A 16936-nucleotide genomic window follows, 5' to 3' on the forward strand; every position below is an offset into this window, starting at 1 on the left:
CTTTAACAATTGGCTTAAACTCTGGTGTCATTCAAAGGGGATCCAATGTCTGTCTGCCTGGGATGACATGCTGGACAAGCCACGCTGCTTCAAGGGACGGCTTGCACCTGTCACCCTGGGATTCCGGATTTTGGCAAAGGCTCTTGCCACCCCATAGTGCCTTTTTTAGCCAAGGCTCAAATTCTAAACCTACCACCCTAGAACACAACAAAGAAAAAAAACTAAGGGTAATGCTGCTCAATGCCAGAAGTCTCAACCTCAAGATGCACGCACTCGTGGCCCTTCTCAGTATGGAGAACATCGATGTCTGTGCTGTGACAGAAACCTGGTTCAAGGCTCCTGAGAGCACCCCAGCACTATCAGGTTTTACCTCATATCATGCGTTCCGGCCCCAAAATCCGGACAATACCAAGAAAGGAGGGGGGGTATCCATATTCATCAAGGACACCCACACTTCAAGATTGGTGGCAACGCACGATGCATCGGAAACCATCCAGGTGCAATTAACCATAGGCAAGACTGCTCTGCAATTTGTAGCATGTTACATGCCACCCTCGCAAACTCAGGAACCTCACATGGCCTTCCTGAAAACACTGGAGGGGATAAATGCATCTCCAAACACCATCATACTAGGTGACTTCAACTACCCTAATATAGACTGGGAACACTACTCAAGCCCAAACACTCTAGCCCAAAAGTTCCTGGAATTCATAAACTCAAATGCCATGGAACAACTAGTCACCATCCCCACAAGAGGAGAAAACATACTTGATCTCATCATCACGAACATGGGAGCACAATGTTCAACACCGGAAGTTTACCCCTCACTGGTGAGATCAGATCACAAACTAATCTCGCTGGAGGTCCTCATCCCGCCCCCCCCCCAAATAAAAAAGACCACAGTAAAGAACTTCTCGAAAGCCGACTTCACACTTCTAAAGACTAGTGTGGTCTCCTTTAAAGCCCCCGAGCTGGCGGTAAACATTACTCAAACCGCTGAATCACTTACAAATGCCTTCTACCAGCACCTGCAGGGCTGCATGGATCAGGCAAACCCAAGCAAAACAAAGACTCTCTGTACCAAAGGCAAGCGTCCAGTCTGGTGGACCCCAGCCATAAACAAACTCTATAACAAAAGGAGAAAGTTACTAGGTGTTAGAGCAAAATCCTTAAAAGGTAAGACACCGCTGATCACTATAAGTAAAAAGCTAAGAGCTCTCATAAAATCATCCAAAGCTAATTTTGAGAGAAAAATAGCTAAGGACTCTAAAGACAACCATAAGGCATTCTTTAGCTATGTCAGAAACCTAGGAGGAAACTCCCAGATATGCTCAGAATTAGTTCAAAATGATGTGAAGATTACTGATCCTACAGACATTGCCAACATACTGGCTGACAGGTTCAGTGCAAACTTCTGCGGAGGTATGTACCAAAAGGAGAGATATCTATACCAAATGATTGTAGCCCCCAAACATCTCTAACGCCCAGGTGAGAACTGCTCTCTCCAAGGCAAAGAACACAGCATCCATGGGACCTGATGGTGTCCCCGGCTGTGTGCTCCACGAACTCAACAAGGAATTAAACCCACAGTTAGGACAGCTGCTTAATCTTAGTCTCACCTCCGGATACGCATTCCAGGAGTGGCGCGCGACTGTAGTCCCACTTCACAAAGGCGGTGCCTCCACCGACCCTGGAAATTACCGTCCCATTAGCTTGACAAGCCTTATCTGCAAAGCCATGGAGAGGATCATAATGGATCTCATAAATAAAGACATAAGGAATTTGCAGACTTTGGATCCAACCCAGTTTGGCTTTGTCAAAGGCAGATCATGCCTTTTAAACTTGGTTGACTTTTTCGAAACAGTCACCAAGTCCATTGACGAGGGAAAGGTGGTCCATACAGCCTACCTAGACCTGGCAAAGGCTTTCGATACAATACCCCACTCGGGCATCATTGAAAAACTCATCAACTTAAATGTAAACCCATACATTACAAGATGGGTTGCAAACTGGCTGAGTGACAGAACCCACAGGGTCAGAGTTGCTGGCGCCATGTCAGACTCAAAGCCTGTCACAAGTGGTGTCCCACAGGGCTCAGTGCTGGGCCCACTCTTGTTTGGCATCTACTTTTCTGAAGTACAAGCAAACACAGGAGGGTTATGGCTGACAAAGTTTGCAGATGACTGCAAACTGGGCGCCATAGTCGAAAACACATCTGACACAGATATCCTTCAGAAGGGTCTCACAGAAACGGATAACTGGTGCCTGAGCCATGGCCTAAAGTAAAATGCCAAGAAATGCATAGTCATACCCTTTGGGAAAAACAAGGTTACCCCTAGCTACCATATAGGTGGCAATCCACTGATCACAGAAGAAGTTATCAGGGACCTGGGGACCCAGGTTGACAGTAGCCTTTCATTTGACACTCATATTGCTAAAGTAGTTAGGAAGACCTTCTACATTGCCCACCTTATCATGAAGGGATTCACATCTAGATCAAGGGAGGTCATAGTCTCCCTATACTCATCACTCATCAGACCAATGATTGAGTACAATGCCCCATTCGGTATGTATCTGACCCGACACTTGCAGCAGCTGGAGAGGTCACAAAAGTTCCTCACCAAAAGGATAAAGGGTCTCAAAAATCTGTCTTATGCGGCCCGACTGAAAGAACTCCAGCTATATTCAGTTGCTTACCGCTTGCTCAGAGGTAACCTGTGCCTGACATACAAGGCCATGTCAAACCCAGATTTGATGAACATGCTTCATCTCAAAAAATCTAGATCCCTCAGAGCCACAAGGGCGGGAGACTTAAACCTCGACACGGTTATTAATAGGACGTGCTGGAGGGATAGATTCATCACCCAAAGACTCCCTATGCTGTGGAACAAAATCCCGGTATATGTGAGGCAGAGCACCTCGCTGGCCTTGTTCAAGAGGAATCTTGACCAATGGATGGGAGATCGCAGATACACCCCAGGGGTTACCTCAGTGTCACTGCTCGACAGAGGCACAGCAAAATAATGGGCATAGTTTCTCCAAACTAAAGGGGTGGCGTAAGCCACAAAACTATGGGCTAGGCTTGTAAATGCCCTCGGGCAGATAGCCTAGTATGAACCTATGAACCTATAAGAATGTCATACCTAATCAGAAACAACTGATCAAATGACGACTAAATGCTGATTTTTTTCTTCTTCTGCTGGGAGGCAAGGACGACTCTTCCCATGCAGTATACTTCTCTCCCTGTACACTTTTCATTTACAGATAACGAACGGTAAAGGATAGCTCTTAATGTTTCTTCTTTTCTTGAGTGACAGAAACACTATGGAGTAAAATCCTTTATTTGATCTGTAGGAACAGGCTCTATGAGCCCCTAAGACAGCATTTGATCCACAACAGGAGGAAAAATGGGGACTTGACTGGATAGATGAAAAGGGACCCTTGTAAAGGAGGAAAGGAATCCCACTGCCAGTCAAAGTCCTTTTAAATAATTCTCAGAACCCACATGCCTGAAGTCAGTCATGTCCCATAGTGAAAAGTTAGTATCTAGACTTTGGGAAGTCTTTACTGGGGTGCCAATTTGGTGAATGGGAAACACAAGATGGTGCATATAGTCAATCTGATTTTATATTGTCTTTTGGTTTGTGAGGATCCTCCTTTTCTCTGTTGAAACTCCCTGCCATTGTTTTCTAAAGACTACTTTCCCTGTGCTCTGCTGTGATTCAAAGGAAAATGAACTGCTAGGAAAGTTTCTATTAAACCTAGGGGGGGTTGTAAAATCTGGGTAACATCTTAAAAGTAGCTATCCTCTCATCAAATCTTTTGAGGACCTCAGCTAAGGAAAGAGAAAAATACTTCTTTATCCAGGAGAGCATTAAGATGATCATCTTTTATATCTTCTGATATGTTCTGGTAATGCAGCCAGGCAAATCTCACAGCGCCAGTGGCAACTTCCCTAGATACAGCATCTGCAGTGTCAAACGCATTTTAGAGAGCTTTTAGTTACCCAAGACACACAAATTAAAGACTACAGATACATCTTAATTAATGAATGAATTTCATCAATTAACTCTCTTATATCGCCAAAGGAAGCCAGCAAAATCTTACACTTGATCCTGACAATTCACTGTGCTGAAGCTTAAGGCAGAAGTAGAACAAAATTTCTTCCCAAACCTACCAAAGGCTTCCACATCCTTGTCAAATGGAATAGGTTTAGCTGCCACAAGGTGTTTGGCAGAAGATGGTTTGGTCAGAGAAATTATTGCAGAATATGACCTAGAGTTTGAAAATAACTTTGTGGGTCTGGGGAACATTATATAACTTCAGATTTTCTGGGGGCATGTGGCTGACTGTCAGGGAAACTGCAGCCTGCAAGGAAAGCATCTTCCAAGGCTGGCAAAAACAGGAGGAACAACTGCAGGTTGAGGGATACCCACCTGTAGCAAGTAACATCTTTGCAGGGACTCCTCCTTTGTTCCCACCAAAAGCTCTTTCATTGTAACAGTATCAGAAAGAGACTGCTCTTCTGGTGGTGAATCTGAAGAAAAACTTTACTTAAGATTAGATTCATCATTCTGTGGAGCACTATACGGCCTAATTCCTATCCTGCAGGTTGAGGATCAGAATCTGAGAGAGATGGAAATCCTTCCCTTTTTAAATAAGGGAAGATGCAGAAAGTAATGATGGAAAGGCTTTAAATAAGAAGCCCAGCCAATCTTCCTTGTCTGCCCCAGCTAAAGGGGACAAAGGTGAAAAAAAGTGACTAATTTTATGGACACAGTAGAATCACTCACCTGTAGCCATGGAAAACAGGAAGCCAGAGTCGTGTCTGAGGTCTTCAATACAACTCTTTTCTTGCAGATTGTTGAGGGAACAGCAGAGAAACTGACCATGCCCATCACTCTACCAACAATGTGTTTGACAAGTGGGTAGTGGAGCCTTAGTTCATAAGCAATTACTGGGCTAATGGCTCAAGTGTCTTAAGTCTAGTATCTCACCTGTTCCAACCTGAATGAAAAGTAAGGTCTGAAGTAAAACATTTCATAGGTTCATACTAGGCTATCTGCCCTAGGGCATTTATAAGCCTAGCCAGAGTGTGTATGGCTTTCGCCACCCATTTTAAATTAATTTTGCTATGCCCTTTTTCGAGGTTAGTATACTGTGCCTCTGTCTAACAGTGACACAGAAGTGATAGCCGGGGTAAACCTACGATCTTCCATCCACTCATCAAGATTCCTCTTGAAGAGTGTCAATGAGGGACTCTGCCTAACCTGGACTGGGATTTTATTCCAGAGTGAAGGGAGCCTCTGGGTTATGAATCTGTCCCTCCAGCATGTCCTATTTATTTCAGTGCTGAGGTTTAAGTCCATCGAACTCGTAGCTCGATGGGATTTGGATTTTCTGAGGTGCAGCATGTCCATTAATTCCGGGTTGGACATGGCTTTATACGTCAGGCACAGATCGCCTCTGAGCAGGCGGTATGCCACTGAGTAGAGCTGGAGTTTCTTTAACCGGGCAGCATACAGCATCTGTTTGAGCCTCTTGATCCTCTTGGTGAGGTACTTTTGGGGTCTTTCCAATTGCTGCAGGTGTCTGTTAAGGTACATCCCAAAAGGGGCATTGTACTCAATTATGGGCCTGATGAGGGATGAGTAAAGAGGCACGATGACCTCCCCCTGACCTAGATGTGAATCCCTTCATGATTAGGTGGGCTATATAAGGGAAAACCACCAAAAAACATCTGCCCTAACCTCACGCAACAATTAAGGCAGAAAATTCATACCCATGCTCACAAAAACTAGCTAAAAATGAAAGGTAGTCCCCCGAGGATACTTCTCTGCCCATCATTGCTAAGTGGTAGCTGACTGTCAAAACCCTTGAAGCTGCAGCTGCAGTAAACAGTGAGACTTGCAGGTACTTCAGAGAAGAACTTCTGGGAGCCTGGAGTCCTACCTGCTATCGACATTACTCTCCTTAAGCTGTAAAGCAGTTAGGTAGCATGTAAGGTGCCATAAAGACTGGTTATCTGATCCTGGACAGGATGCCTCACATCACAGTCAAAGTAAACTTTATTGTCATACATATCAACACAGAGGAAAAAGTGTGCATCACTGCACGAAATGCTGATACTCAGGCTCGTACCATATGAATGGCAGTTTACAAAAGGAAGACATTAATAACTTAAAAATACTAAAAATAGAAATCAAAATAAGATACTAAAAATAAATACAGTAAAAAATTGAAAGCTTTTTACAGCAGGAACAAAACAAATACAATAGGAACAGACTTAGTGGAAATATAAGGATATACAACAAACAGTACTATAAAGAAGCACACGTAAAAAAAACGTACCCACCATCAACATACCACATATACCTTAGGCTACTGCAATAGTGATCTAATGATGAACATCTAGTGAGACAAGTCCCCACTCAAATACCAATTCAGTCGGGTACGTTTTTCCAGGACCAATACTGGACAATCCCTAACCTATGGTGGAGGTACGTTCCAGAGATGCAGGGCATGATAAAGCGGCAGTGAAAACCTGGCACTTCCAATCAAACTTGTGGAACCAGAAGCAGCTCCTGGGAAGATGGGTCATTGTCAGAAGTGGGAAGTATGACACAATAAGTTCCTTTAGGTAACCGGAATGCAAACTGCTGCACAAGAATAGAATAGTAATACCAGGATTTTATACATGAAGCAAAAACAGAATCAGTGTAGGCTGTGCAGCACAGGTTTAAATATTAACAAGTGGCATCAGTAAGTAACTTAGCTGTAGAGAGAGATCTGCACAAACTTTTCAATGACACTATACAAACACTAGCTAGTCAGCTCTCACCCAACAACTTCACTTTACCTACTAATAAAGCAACCTCTCCCCCTTCTTTTCACTTTCAACCCATCCCAACATCATATATACTAACCCTTCTTCAGAAATTGAAACCATGCTCTCCCTCAGCAGACCAACTACCTGCTGAATTCCTACAACTAGCCGCTAAAGCTATTGCCTATCCAATATCTATCCTGATCAATAGAACTATTACCGAAAGTTATATCCCTACTTTATGGAAAATTTCCCATATTATCCCCCTCCACAAAGGTGGGCAATCCACTGAACTCTCCAACTATCGTCCCATTGCCCTCCTCTCACCTCTGGCAAAGATCATGGAAAAATGCATTCACAGACAACTACTTCACCATCTAACAAAAAATAATTTACTAGCCAACTGTCAGCATGGTTTTAGACCTTCACATAGCACCACTACTGCCCTTCTTTCCTTCACAGATAGTATCAACATACACATAATCTAAACAAACTCTCTTCTGCCCTATTTATTGACCTGTCTAAAGCTTTTGACATGGTAAATCACCAAATTCTCATCACAATACTAAAATCCCTGTCACTTGATACATCCTCCATAAAGTGGTTCCAGTCTTACCTTGACAAAAGACAACAGGCCGTACTATGGCACAAATCTCTCTCTACTCACTTGCCAGTCAACCTTGGTGTCCCCCAAGGATCCATCCTTGGACCTCTACTTTTTTTCATTTTCATCAATGACCTTCACCTTGCCATCCCCCAAGCCACATGCATACAATATGCAGATGACTCCACACTGATATGCTCAGCCCCCTCCTCTTCTGAACTTCTCTGTCTCACCCAACAAGTCTTTAACACAGTTGAGCAATGGTTCACACATAGATGCCTTCTCTTAAACCCCAAAAAGACTAAACTCCTCCTTTTCTCTCCTACTAGAAAATCCCCCCCATTGGATTTCAGTTAACTCTACCAATAAAACTATTATATCACCAGAACCTACCACCAAACTATTAGGAGTCACCATTGACAATAATCTAAACTTTGATACCCATATAAACAAAACTATAAAAACTGTCAACAAAAAGTTAGGCTCTCTATTTAGGATAAAATCATTTCTCCTACCTTCAGCTCAAACCACAATAGCACACACTCATCTAATCTCTCCTCTTCTATATGCCTCACCTATTTTTACTAAACTATCTAAAAATAATCTCAGCAAACTGGAAATGTCCTACAATAACATCGCCAGATTTGCAACAGGTAACCCATTTAGAACCCATCACTGCCTTAATCTAAAACAGCTAGGATGGCTTGAACTACAAAATCTAATTAAATACCATCAATTAACTATAGCTCACAAAACCCTTTACACACCTTCCAAAACACCTATTCTTTCCACACTAATCACTCCCTATAAAAACCTAGATTCCTTAAGGTCTTCTCAGAAACTCCTAGCACATACTACTAAAACAAACAACAAGGCCGGTGACTCACTCTTTTCTAATATAGTTGGAAAAGCCTGGAATCTCCTACCAAACAAACTCTCCACACTTCCCTCACTTTCCTGTTTCAAAAACAATCTGAAAGTGCATCTCAAAACTCACTGGCTATGCCCATGCTCTAAACCTGACTAGCTCAAGAGTCACTAAATACTCTGATCTTCCCCATCCCATCTACTCTTCTAAAGAAACTTCTTCCTGATAAAACTAGTTCTACTAACTATAAAAACCTTATATATAGAACTCCTAATCTATATTACTTTCATTTGCTATGACTGTATTCTATACTGTAAATTTTGGGATTTTAACTGCATCCTTTGTTATGCCTGTATTCTACACTGTTATTTTTTTTACTATGATAACCTGTAATTGGCACTGTAAATAGATGTATTTGTCTTCTATATCCGTAGATAGAATTGTGTTAAATTCATTGTATTACCTAGGAGCTTATCTTCCCGGGCCTCTACTGAAAATGGACATGTATCCAGTTAGACTAGCCCGGTAAACAAATGTAAAATAAAATAAAATAAACTTTAAATGGTCAGTTTCAGTGTCAGTGTGTCCTACTTAGAATGAACTGAAATAATCAGGGACAGAAGAGACCAGTGTTTGAACTACTACTGGAAATTCAGCTTGAGGAGTAACATGCTTGATCCTGGAGACATTCCACATGTGGAAGATGATTTTACTACTGCTGACACCTGGACCCAAGTGCCAAACAACTGGACAGGCTAACTCCTTGTGTGTACCTTCGTGACAAACACTTATTTCCACTACAGAATATGAAATTATGGTGAGAGGTAATGGAAGAATCCATAACTACCATTGTCTCTGTTTTTAGAAAGGAGCTTCAACCAGTTATGTGTAAACCAGTGAAGAACGGCATCCAGGTAATCAGTGAGGGCAAAGACTTTCACTATAACATCCTATACTAAAGACAGCTGTAACCCTGGCTGTCATGACAGCTGTAACCCTGGCCGTCACGACAGCTGTTACCCTGGCCGTCACGACAGCTGTTACCCTGGCCGTCACGACAGCTGTTACCCTGGCCGTCACGACAGCTGTTACCCTGGCCATCACGACAGCTGTTACCCTGGCCATCACGACAGCTGTTACCCTGGTCATTATTAACAGAGAAGTAGTAGTCAAAACCTCTCTCCCTAGAAAAGCACTGAAAAGAGGAGAGGCCACTCCACACAGTCAAGCCATGGGCCAGTCCCTATAGTCAAGCCATGAGCTGCAGATGGGCACAAGAAATGTGGTGAATTTCAAAGTTTGCACCCTGGATGAAACCTAGCTAAAATGTGAATGATCCTAATGCAAACTGTACTACAGGAATAGAGCGGCAAGATGTCAGTTGTAAAGGACTGGATACAGAAAGAGTGTTGCAGCTGATACTGATGTGGCAAATCAATTTTCCCTTTCCCATCTTAAAGGAGGGGCAAAGGTGAGAAAAGATAAAAGACTCTTCCTAGATATTTTTTCATTGTCTTTACTTTATGATTTTTCCTCTGTTCTTGGCACTCCACATTTACCTGCCCCTGAAACATAGATGTTTTACGATCCTTGGACTTCCAAGGTTATAAGTTTTGTCTTTTTCTCAAGCTTGCATGTATATGTGGAAGAACCACAGAATGTACCAAAAAATACTGTTAACATTTTGCCAGTTTCTTTAGTACTTTGTTCCAATTGTTGCAAAAAAATTTGTCAAACTTGTCCATGTGCTGGAATTAAGAGGATGGAGTCTGCACAAGTTCTGTACTTTTCCTACTTACTTAAAGAAACTCAAGGCACCTGAATCAGGTGGAGGTCTTCTCAAGGCACCTGAATCAGGTGGAGGTCTTCTCAAGGCACCTGAATCAGATGGAGGTCTTCTCAAGACACCTGAATCAGGTGGAGGTCTTCTCAAGGCACCTGAATCAGGTGGAGGTCTTCTCAAGGCACCTGAATCAGGTGGAGGTCTTCTCAAGGCACCTGAATCAGGTGGAGGTCTTCTCAAGGCACCTGAATTAGGTGGAGGTCTTCTCAAGGCACCTGAATCAGGTGGAGGTCTTCTCAAGGGACCTGAATCAAGTGGAGGTCTTCTCAAGGCACCTGAATCAAGTGGAGGTCTTCTCAAGGCACCTGAATCAAGTGGAAGTCTTCTCAAGGCACCTGAATCAGGTGGAGGTATTGTGCTTTTTGCCCAAGAAAAAGCAGTGCTTCATACAGACATCTTGATGAGGAAACCATTTATAGTGGTTAAAATGTGGTCTTTGAATATATCTAGTGGAAGAAAAGCCAAGAGACACCAAAGCAGTGTGGAATTCTAATTCATGGATCAGAGATATGATCCCAAACTGAGACAGAGGGGGAACCTCAAAAGATGTGGTCTGTCTTCCATGTAGAATAACAGTGGCTCAAAAAGTACAGCTGGAGAATGAAGAGAATTTAATGTTTCAGAAAGCACTGCTTGGATGGCAGTTAATATATCTAGATAATGTCTGCAACAGTAGCAACTTAAGGATTACCATTACTTTCCCATCATAACAAACAATATAGCAGGAGACTGGCAGATACAGGTCACCATCATAAATCACTGGAGAATAAATGAAGTGGAGGTGGTGGGAGAACTTTAAAGATTTGTCAGGAATTTACACACTAGGAGGGATATGGACAGTTATGGATGCTCAGATCTTGTTGGTACTTCCAACTCCACAGGAAGGGGGAAAGCTGCAAAATGTACACAAATAAATTTAAAATTCAGAACTGATACAAAGATAATGGTTTTAATTGTTCAAAGAACTTCCAACTCACCTTTACGGTGCACACCTGTACAAGATCGCTCCTTGGTAGAACAAATGTTTCCCTTGCAAGAATTGTAATTAGGGGCTTAAGTTGGTATGTTGTCACTGCAGACACAAGCTTTTCTTCCAACAGAATAGTGAGGACAATACAATGGATCATGAGACTGTAACACTGTCACAGGAATAAAGGTCCAAGGTAAAAAAAGGAGAAGGGAAACTGATATGGACATAATTAAAAAATGGAAAGACAAAAGACAGTATTTTAAAAGCTAGCAAACTTTTCATCCCCACCTCCTGGGTTTGACGACATATATGGAAACCAATATGATAATTCATGATTCAACATCTTTTCAGAATATCAAACTACTCGCACATCACCAGTACTATTGTTGTCTCACCCATAGTTCTTGTCAAATGATCTCACCTTTCCAGTATGCCTAAACAGTTTACCAATTCCAAGAATATGAAAATACACAGTGCTACAGTAGTATTAATACACAATACATTTTAGCGCAACAGAAAACAAAGACATACCACTGAAAGTCTCCAATAACACTGATGGTCTGGGGAGGGTCTGAAGCCCAGGTAATGGGACGCTGGGTAATCACCTGACGCAGAGTGAAGACATGGTCACCCGGATCAGATGCATTTCTGTAGTACTCAAAGACTCCTGACTGGTCAGCAAAATTGGGTGCTTCACTGAACGGTGGGATAACTATGAACAAAATGAAGAACCAAGCTTAAGTTAATCAAGGTACAGTTGTGTATCTAACAATCACCTGCCTGGCAAGGACTAAGCCACCCAGGTTAACATGTGGCCATTCTGAGAACAGCACACTGGTTAAATTGAAAGTTAACAGGGCGTAGCAATGCATTTCTTACAGTTACATACACTAAATAGTCTGAAAAAAGGTAAGCAAAAGAAGACCAATACATCTACTTGAGACAGCAAAGTTAAGTCAGATTTACATTCCAAAAATATGAAGCACTATTCCTTGCAACTATATCACACTTTTACATGTAATGCAACTGCGGTGGTAGTGCTGCGGTAGCATTGTAGCCTCACAGTTAGATGTTGCCCGTTCAATTCTCAGAGCGTATTCTGTGTGGCAACATGCGTGAACGGGCTTTCCTTCGTTGAAGGTTGTGCGTTAGGCCTGGCAAGCCAGCACATAAAACTCTACTGCCGATCATTAGTGGACCGGAGTTCCACTGTGGCGACCCTTAACCGGGAAAAGCCGAAAGACACAAACATGTAAATGCAACTCTGTACACAGTTTCTTGAATCAATGAAATCCTGGACGTCCAACTGTACATAAAGCAGAAGGAAAAATGTTACGGTGAAAAAAGTACAGTTTTGTACCTACCATAAATGTAGATGTTCGAAGATCCACATTGCTGCAGTCCTGACACTTGGGTAGTCCGCTGTCCCAGTCGGCCCGAATACCAAAGTATAAGGCTGACGTCGGTCAAGGCGCATTAGTCTGACGTCAGGACGTCAGGGTACAAATGCGCATGACCGACGTCATATCCTCAGTCTTTTCTTGCCCCAGATGTCAGAAGACCCTAAAAAGATAAGGCCCAACCAAAAAACAACAACACACCAAAACACCCCTGAACCAAATATATGTACAATATATACAAAGTAAGAAAGGTACAATCCCACCCCCACAACCACCCCTAAACACAGAGGGGAAGGAGGGAGGGACTGCAGCAATGTGGATCTTGAACATCTACATTTATGGTAGGTACAAAACTGTACTATGTTCTTCATCTCACATTGCTGCAGTCCTGACACTTGGGTAGAATCCCAAAGCAGAGGTAAGGGAGGATGGCAAATCACAAAGAAGCAGGAGCTGCCAACATGCCCTGTAAAATAGCAGTGGCAAAACCAGCCCTAGATTTAGAGTAGAGAGGAAGGTGGTAATGCTTAGAGAAAGTATGCACTGAACTCCAAGTAGCTGCCTCCAAAATATCCTTAGTTGCCACCCCCCTTAGAAATGCTGTAGAAGTGGCAGTAGCCCTAGTGGAATGAGGCCTAATCCCAGCTGGAATCTCCTTGCCATGATGGGAGTAACAAAAAGTAATGCAAAACCCAATCCACTTAGAAATAGTTTGTTTTGACACAGGCTTACCCTGAGAACTCAAAGCAAAAGAAACAAACAACTGCTGAGACTGCCTAAAATCCTTAGTCCTGCTTAAATAATAACGCAATTGCCTGTGTACATCTAAAGTGTGCAAAATCTTTTCCCCCTTATTTTGGGGATTTGCATAAAAAGTAGGCAAATGAATAGTTTGGTTTAAAGCCACACTAGAAACCACTTTAGGCATAAAGGAAGGATTAGTACGTAAGATACCCTATCCTTATGAAAAATCAAGAAAGGCTCAACCGCCATAAGGGCCTGCAATTCAGACACCCTTCTTGCAGAGGTAATGGCCAACAAAAAAGCAGTCTTCCATGACAAATATTTCAATTCAGCAGTAGCTGCAGGCTCAAAAGGTTGTAGAGTGAGTTTCTCCAACACAAAATTGAGGTCCCAAGCAGGAGTAGGAGCTCTACGTGGGGGTCTTATATTCTTTGCCCCTCTAAGAAATTGCTTGAACAAAGGATGAGAAAACAATGGTGGATCACAATCATAGTGAGCCGAAATTGCTGCAGCATGAATCTTAATGGAAGAAAAAGACAAACCTTTGTCCAATAACTCAGTAAGATATTGAAGAGCCACACTCAAATTTGGCTCAGAAACATCCAAATCCTTTGCTGCACTCCAAAATAAAAATCTCTTCCATTTTTCTGCGTACACCTTCCTTGTACTAGGTCTTCTGGCTTCCAAAATCACATTCAAAACTTGTTGAGGAAGCTGAGACCTGCTATGGTTCAAAACAGGATATGCCAGGCTGTTAGATGAAGAGAGTGAAGCTTGACATTGAGTAGATGACCGTCCTCCTGAGACAATAGATGTGGAATCAAGGGTAAGGGCCAAGGAGGCTTCCTTACCAGACTCCTCAGTAATGGGTACCAGTGCTGCCGAGGCCAATCTGGAGCTATTAAAATCATCCTTGGCTTGTCTTGTCTGACCTTTAGGAGTACCTTTGGGAGGAGAGGCAGAGGTGGAAAGGCATACACATGAAGATTTTTCCAACTGAAAGAAAGAGCATCCACTTTCCAAGCTGTGTGATTAAACCTTTTCGTGCAAAACTTTGGCAGCTGGTGGTTTAGTGGAGAAGCGAACAGATCTATGTCTGGAGTTCCCCATGACACTGTCAATTTCTGAAATACATGAAGATCCAGTTTCCACTCGTGGGGATCCATGATTTGCCTGCTTAACACATCTGCTAAGGAGTTCTGTGCTCCCGGCAGAAACCTTGCTTGAAGATTCAGTTGTAAACTTAGCGCAGTCTCCCACAAAATCATTGCTTGCCTGCATAGAGGATAAGAATGCGTTCCCCCTTGTTTGTTGATGTACCACATGACAGTTGTGTTGTCTGTTAGAATCAACACCTGCCCTGGAAGGAGTAAATCCCTGAAAGCCATTAATGCAAAGTGGACTGCTAACATCTCCTTCATGTTGATATGTAGATGCTGCAGTCTGGCAGGCCACTTGTCTTGTATCCACTTTCCATTCAGATGAGCTCCCCAAGCTGTATCTGAGGCATCTGTCGTAAGAATTTGACTCGCCTCTGGCCAGGTCACAGAGAGTCCCTTGTTTAGGTGACATTCCTGAGCCCACCACAAAAATTCCTTTTGAATGCAAGGTATTATTTGAATGACAGTGTCCAAATCCTGGCAGTGCTGTGTCCATACATTTTTGAGATACCATTGCAGCTTCCTCATATGCAGTTTGGCATTGGGAAGCACCAGAATACAAGATGCCATGAACCCTAAGGCTTGAAGGACTGTCCTTGCAGTCAGCCCGGACTGATGAGATAGCTGATGGAAGTAAAGAGAAAGATTCTTTTGTTTGTCCGGGGTTAAAAAGGCCATCTGGGTTGCTGTATTCAGTCTCACACCCAGAAAGCACATGTCTTGAGAGGGTACTAGACTGGACTTTATTTCGTTCACAGAATACCCTAGGCATCTTAGCACTGCTATCACATATTCCAAATGCTGAAGAAGCATGTCCCTTTCTTGAGCCAGAATCAGGCAGTCGTCCAAATAAGGATAGATTTGTATTCCTTTTAGCCTGAAGAAAGCTATCACTGGAGCCAGAACTTTGTGAATACTCTGGGCAGTAGATAAGCCAAAGGGCAATGCAGAGAACTGATAATGAGAATTTCCAGCTCAAACGCAGATACTTCCTGCAAATTAGCCTGATAGGAACATGAAGGTAAGCTTCCTTGAGATCCAAAGTTACCATCCAGTGATCCTTGCCCAGCAGAGGTAAAAGCTGTTGTAACGTCAACACTTTGAACTTGGGAATGTCCAGATAAGTGTTGAGGATAGATAAATCCAAAATTGGTCTCCACGTGTTCCCCTTTTTTGGTACTAGGAACAGGCGTGAATAAAATCCTAGGCCCCTTTCTGGCACAGGCACCGGCTGAATGGCCCCTATTTGGAGTAACAGAGAAATTTGCTTGTGAGCCTCTTTTCTTTATTGAGGAGGAATGTCTGGCATGCCCTTGAAAGGAGGCAAGGTATGGAAATAAAACCTGTAACCGTGGTGAATGATATCCAATACCCATCTGTCTTGGGTAATTAAACTCCAGTTTTCTTTGAAAAGTGCCAACCTTCCTCCCAAAAGTGCTGCCAGATGAGAAGATTCTGGCAGCTGAAAAGGCAAGTCATTGGGTCTGTTTACGAAAGGACTGACCTCTGCCCTCACCAGAAGACTGAGCAGGTGAACTCCCTGTTCTGGGCCTAAAAGAACCTTGAGCTCTGCCCCTACCACGTCTAGACCTACCCCTAGACTGGGAATCATAAGCAGGATATGTCCACCCCTTAGTAGGCCAATTTCTACTAAACTTCGGAGGCTGAACCTGCAAAAAATCTTTAACAGTCTGCATAGACTTAGCCTTGTCTTCCATTTTCTTTAGAACTGCTTCCACAGGCGAACCAAACAACACATCAGATTGTAAAGGAGCATCTAAAATCCTTGTCTTAACATGCTCAGCTAAATTCTGATCCCTCAGCCAGGCGTGCCTGCGAAGAACCGAACCAGTGGCAGCCACCCTCGAAGAGGCTTGTACAGCATCAAAACCACATTGCAAAGAATGCTTACCCACCTGTTCAGAAACATGAACTAAATCTTGCAACTCTTTACACTCAATACCTTCCGCCAGAGCATCTACCTTAGACTTTAATTGTGAAAGGAGATAATTTTGGTATTTCAACATGTGAAACTGGCAATTCAAAGCCCTCATGGCTAAAGTGGAAGAAGTGTACACTTTCTTTCCCCATCTATCCAAGGCCCTTGCCTCTTTATCAGGAGGAACAGGATTTTTAACAACTGAAGCCTTAACCCCTTTAGGCCCCTGAGAAACAGTTTCTGGGTCTGCCCTAGGACTCTTAAAAAGATACTTATGAGCTTCAGGCACCCTATAATATCTATCCGGTTTAACTGGAGCAGGGGGCAAAGAATCAGGGTTCAGAGAAGCCTCTGCAAAAACATCTTCCACCACATCCAGAACAGGAGGTATAGCTAAAGGCCTATGCTGGGGTAAAAACAGAAATTCCCTAAGCCTTTTCCTGGAATCAGAGAAATCCTGACCTTCCCATTTAAAATGCTCCCTCATGGAATGAAGAGTCTCTGAAAAGAAAAATCTTCAGGAGGAGAAGCAGAAGGAGTAGAATCATCCACATCAGAATCAGAATAAGGAGAATACTCCTG

The 16936-nt window shown here is 42.9% G+C and overlaps 1 protein-coding gene across 1 annotated transcript in view; it reads right to left on the reverse strand.

Moving 5' to 3' along the window:
- LOC122804309 (galactocerebrosidase-like) overlaps positions 1–16936 on the reverse strand; it is a 503531-nt gene that overhangs the window by 69562 nt on the left and 417033 nt on the right. Inside the window, exon 14 of the mRNA XM_044074100.1 lies at positions 11643–11823. Coding sequence (XP_043930035.1) covers positions 11643–11823 — 181 coding nt within the window. The remainder of the gene's footprint in view (positions 1–11642; positions 11824–16936) is intronic.

The sequence above is a fragment of the Protopterus annectens genome, chromosome 6.part0 (assembly GCF_019279795.1).
Source record: "Protopterus annectens isolate FY-2018-M chromosome 6.part0, PAN1.0, whole genome shotgun sequence".
Classification (NCBI taxonomy): Eukaryota; Metazoa; Chordata; order Ceratodontiformes; family Protopteridae; genus Protopterus; species Protopterus annectens.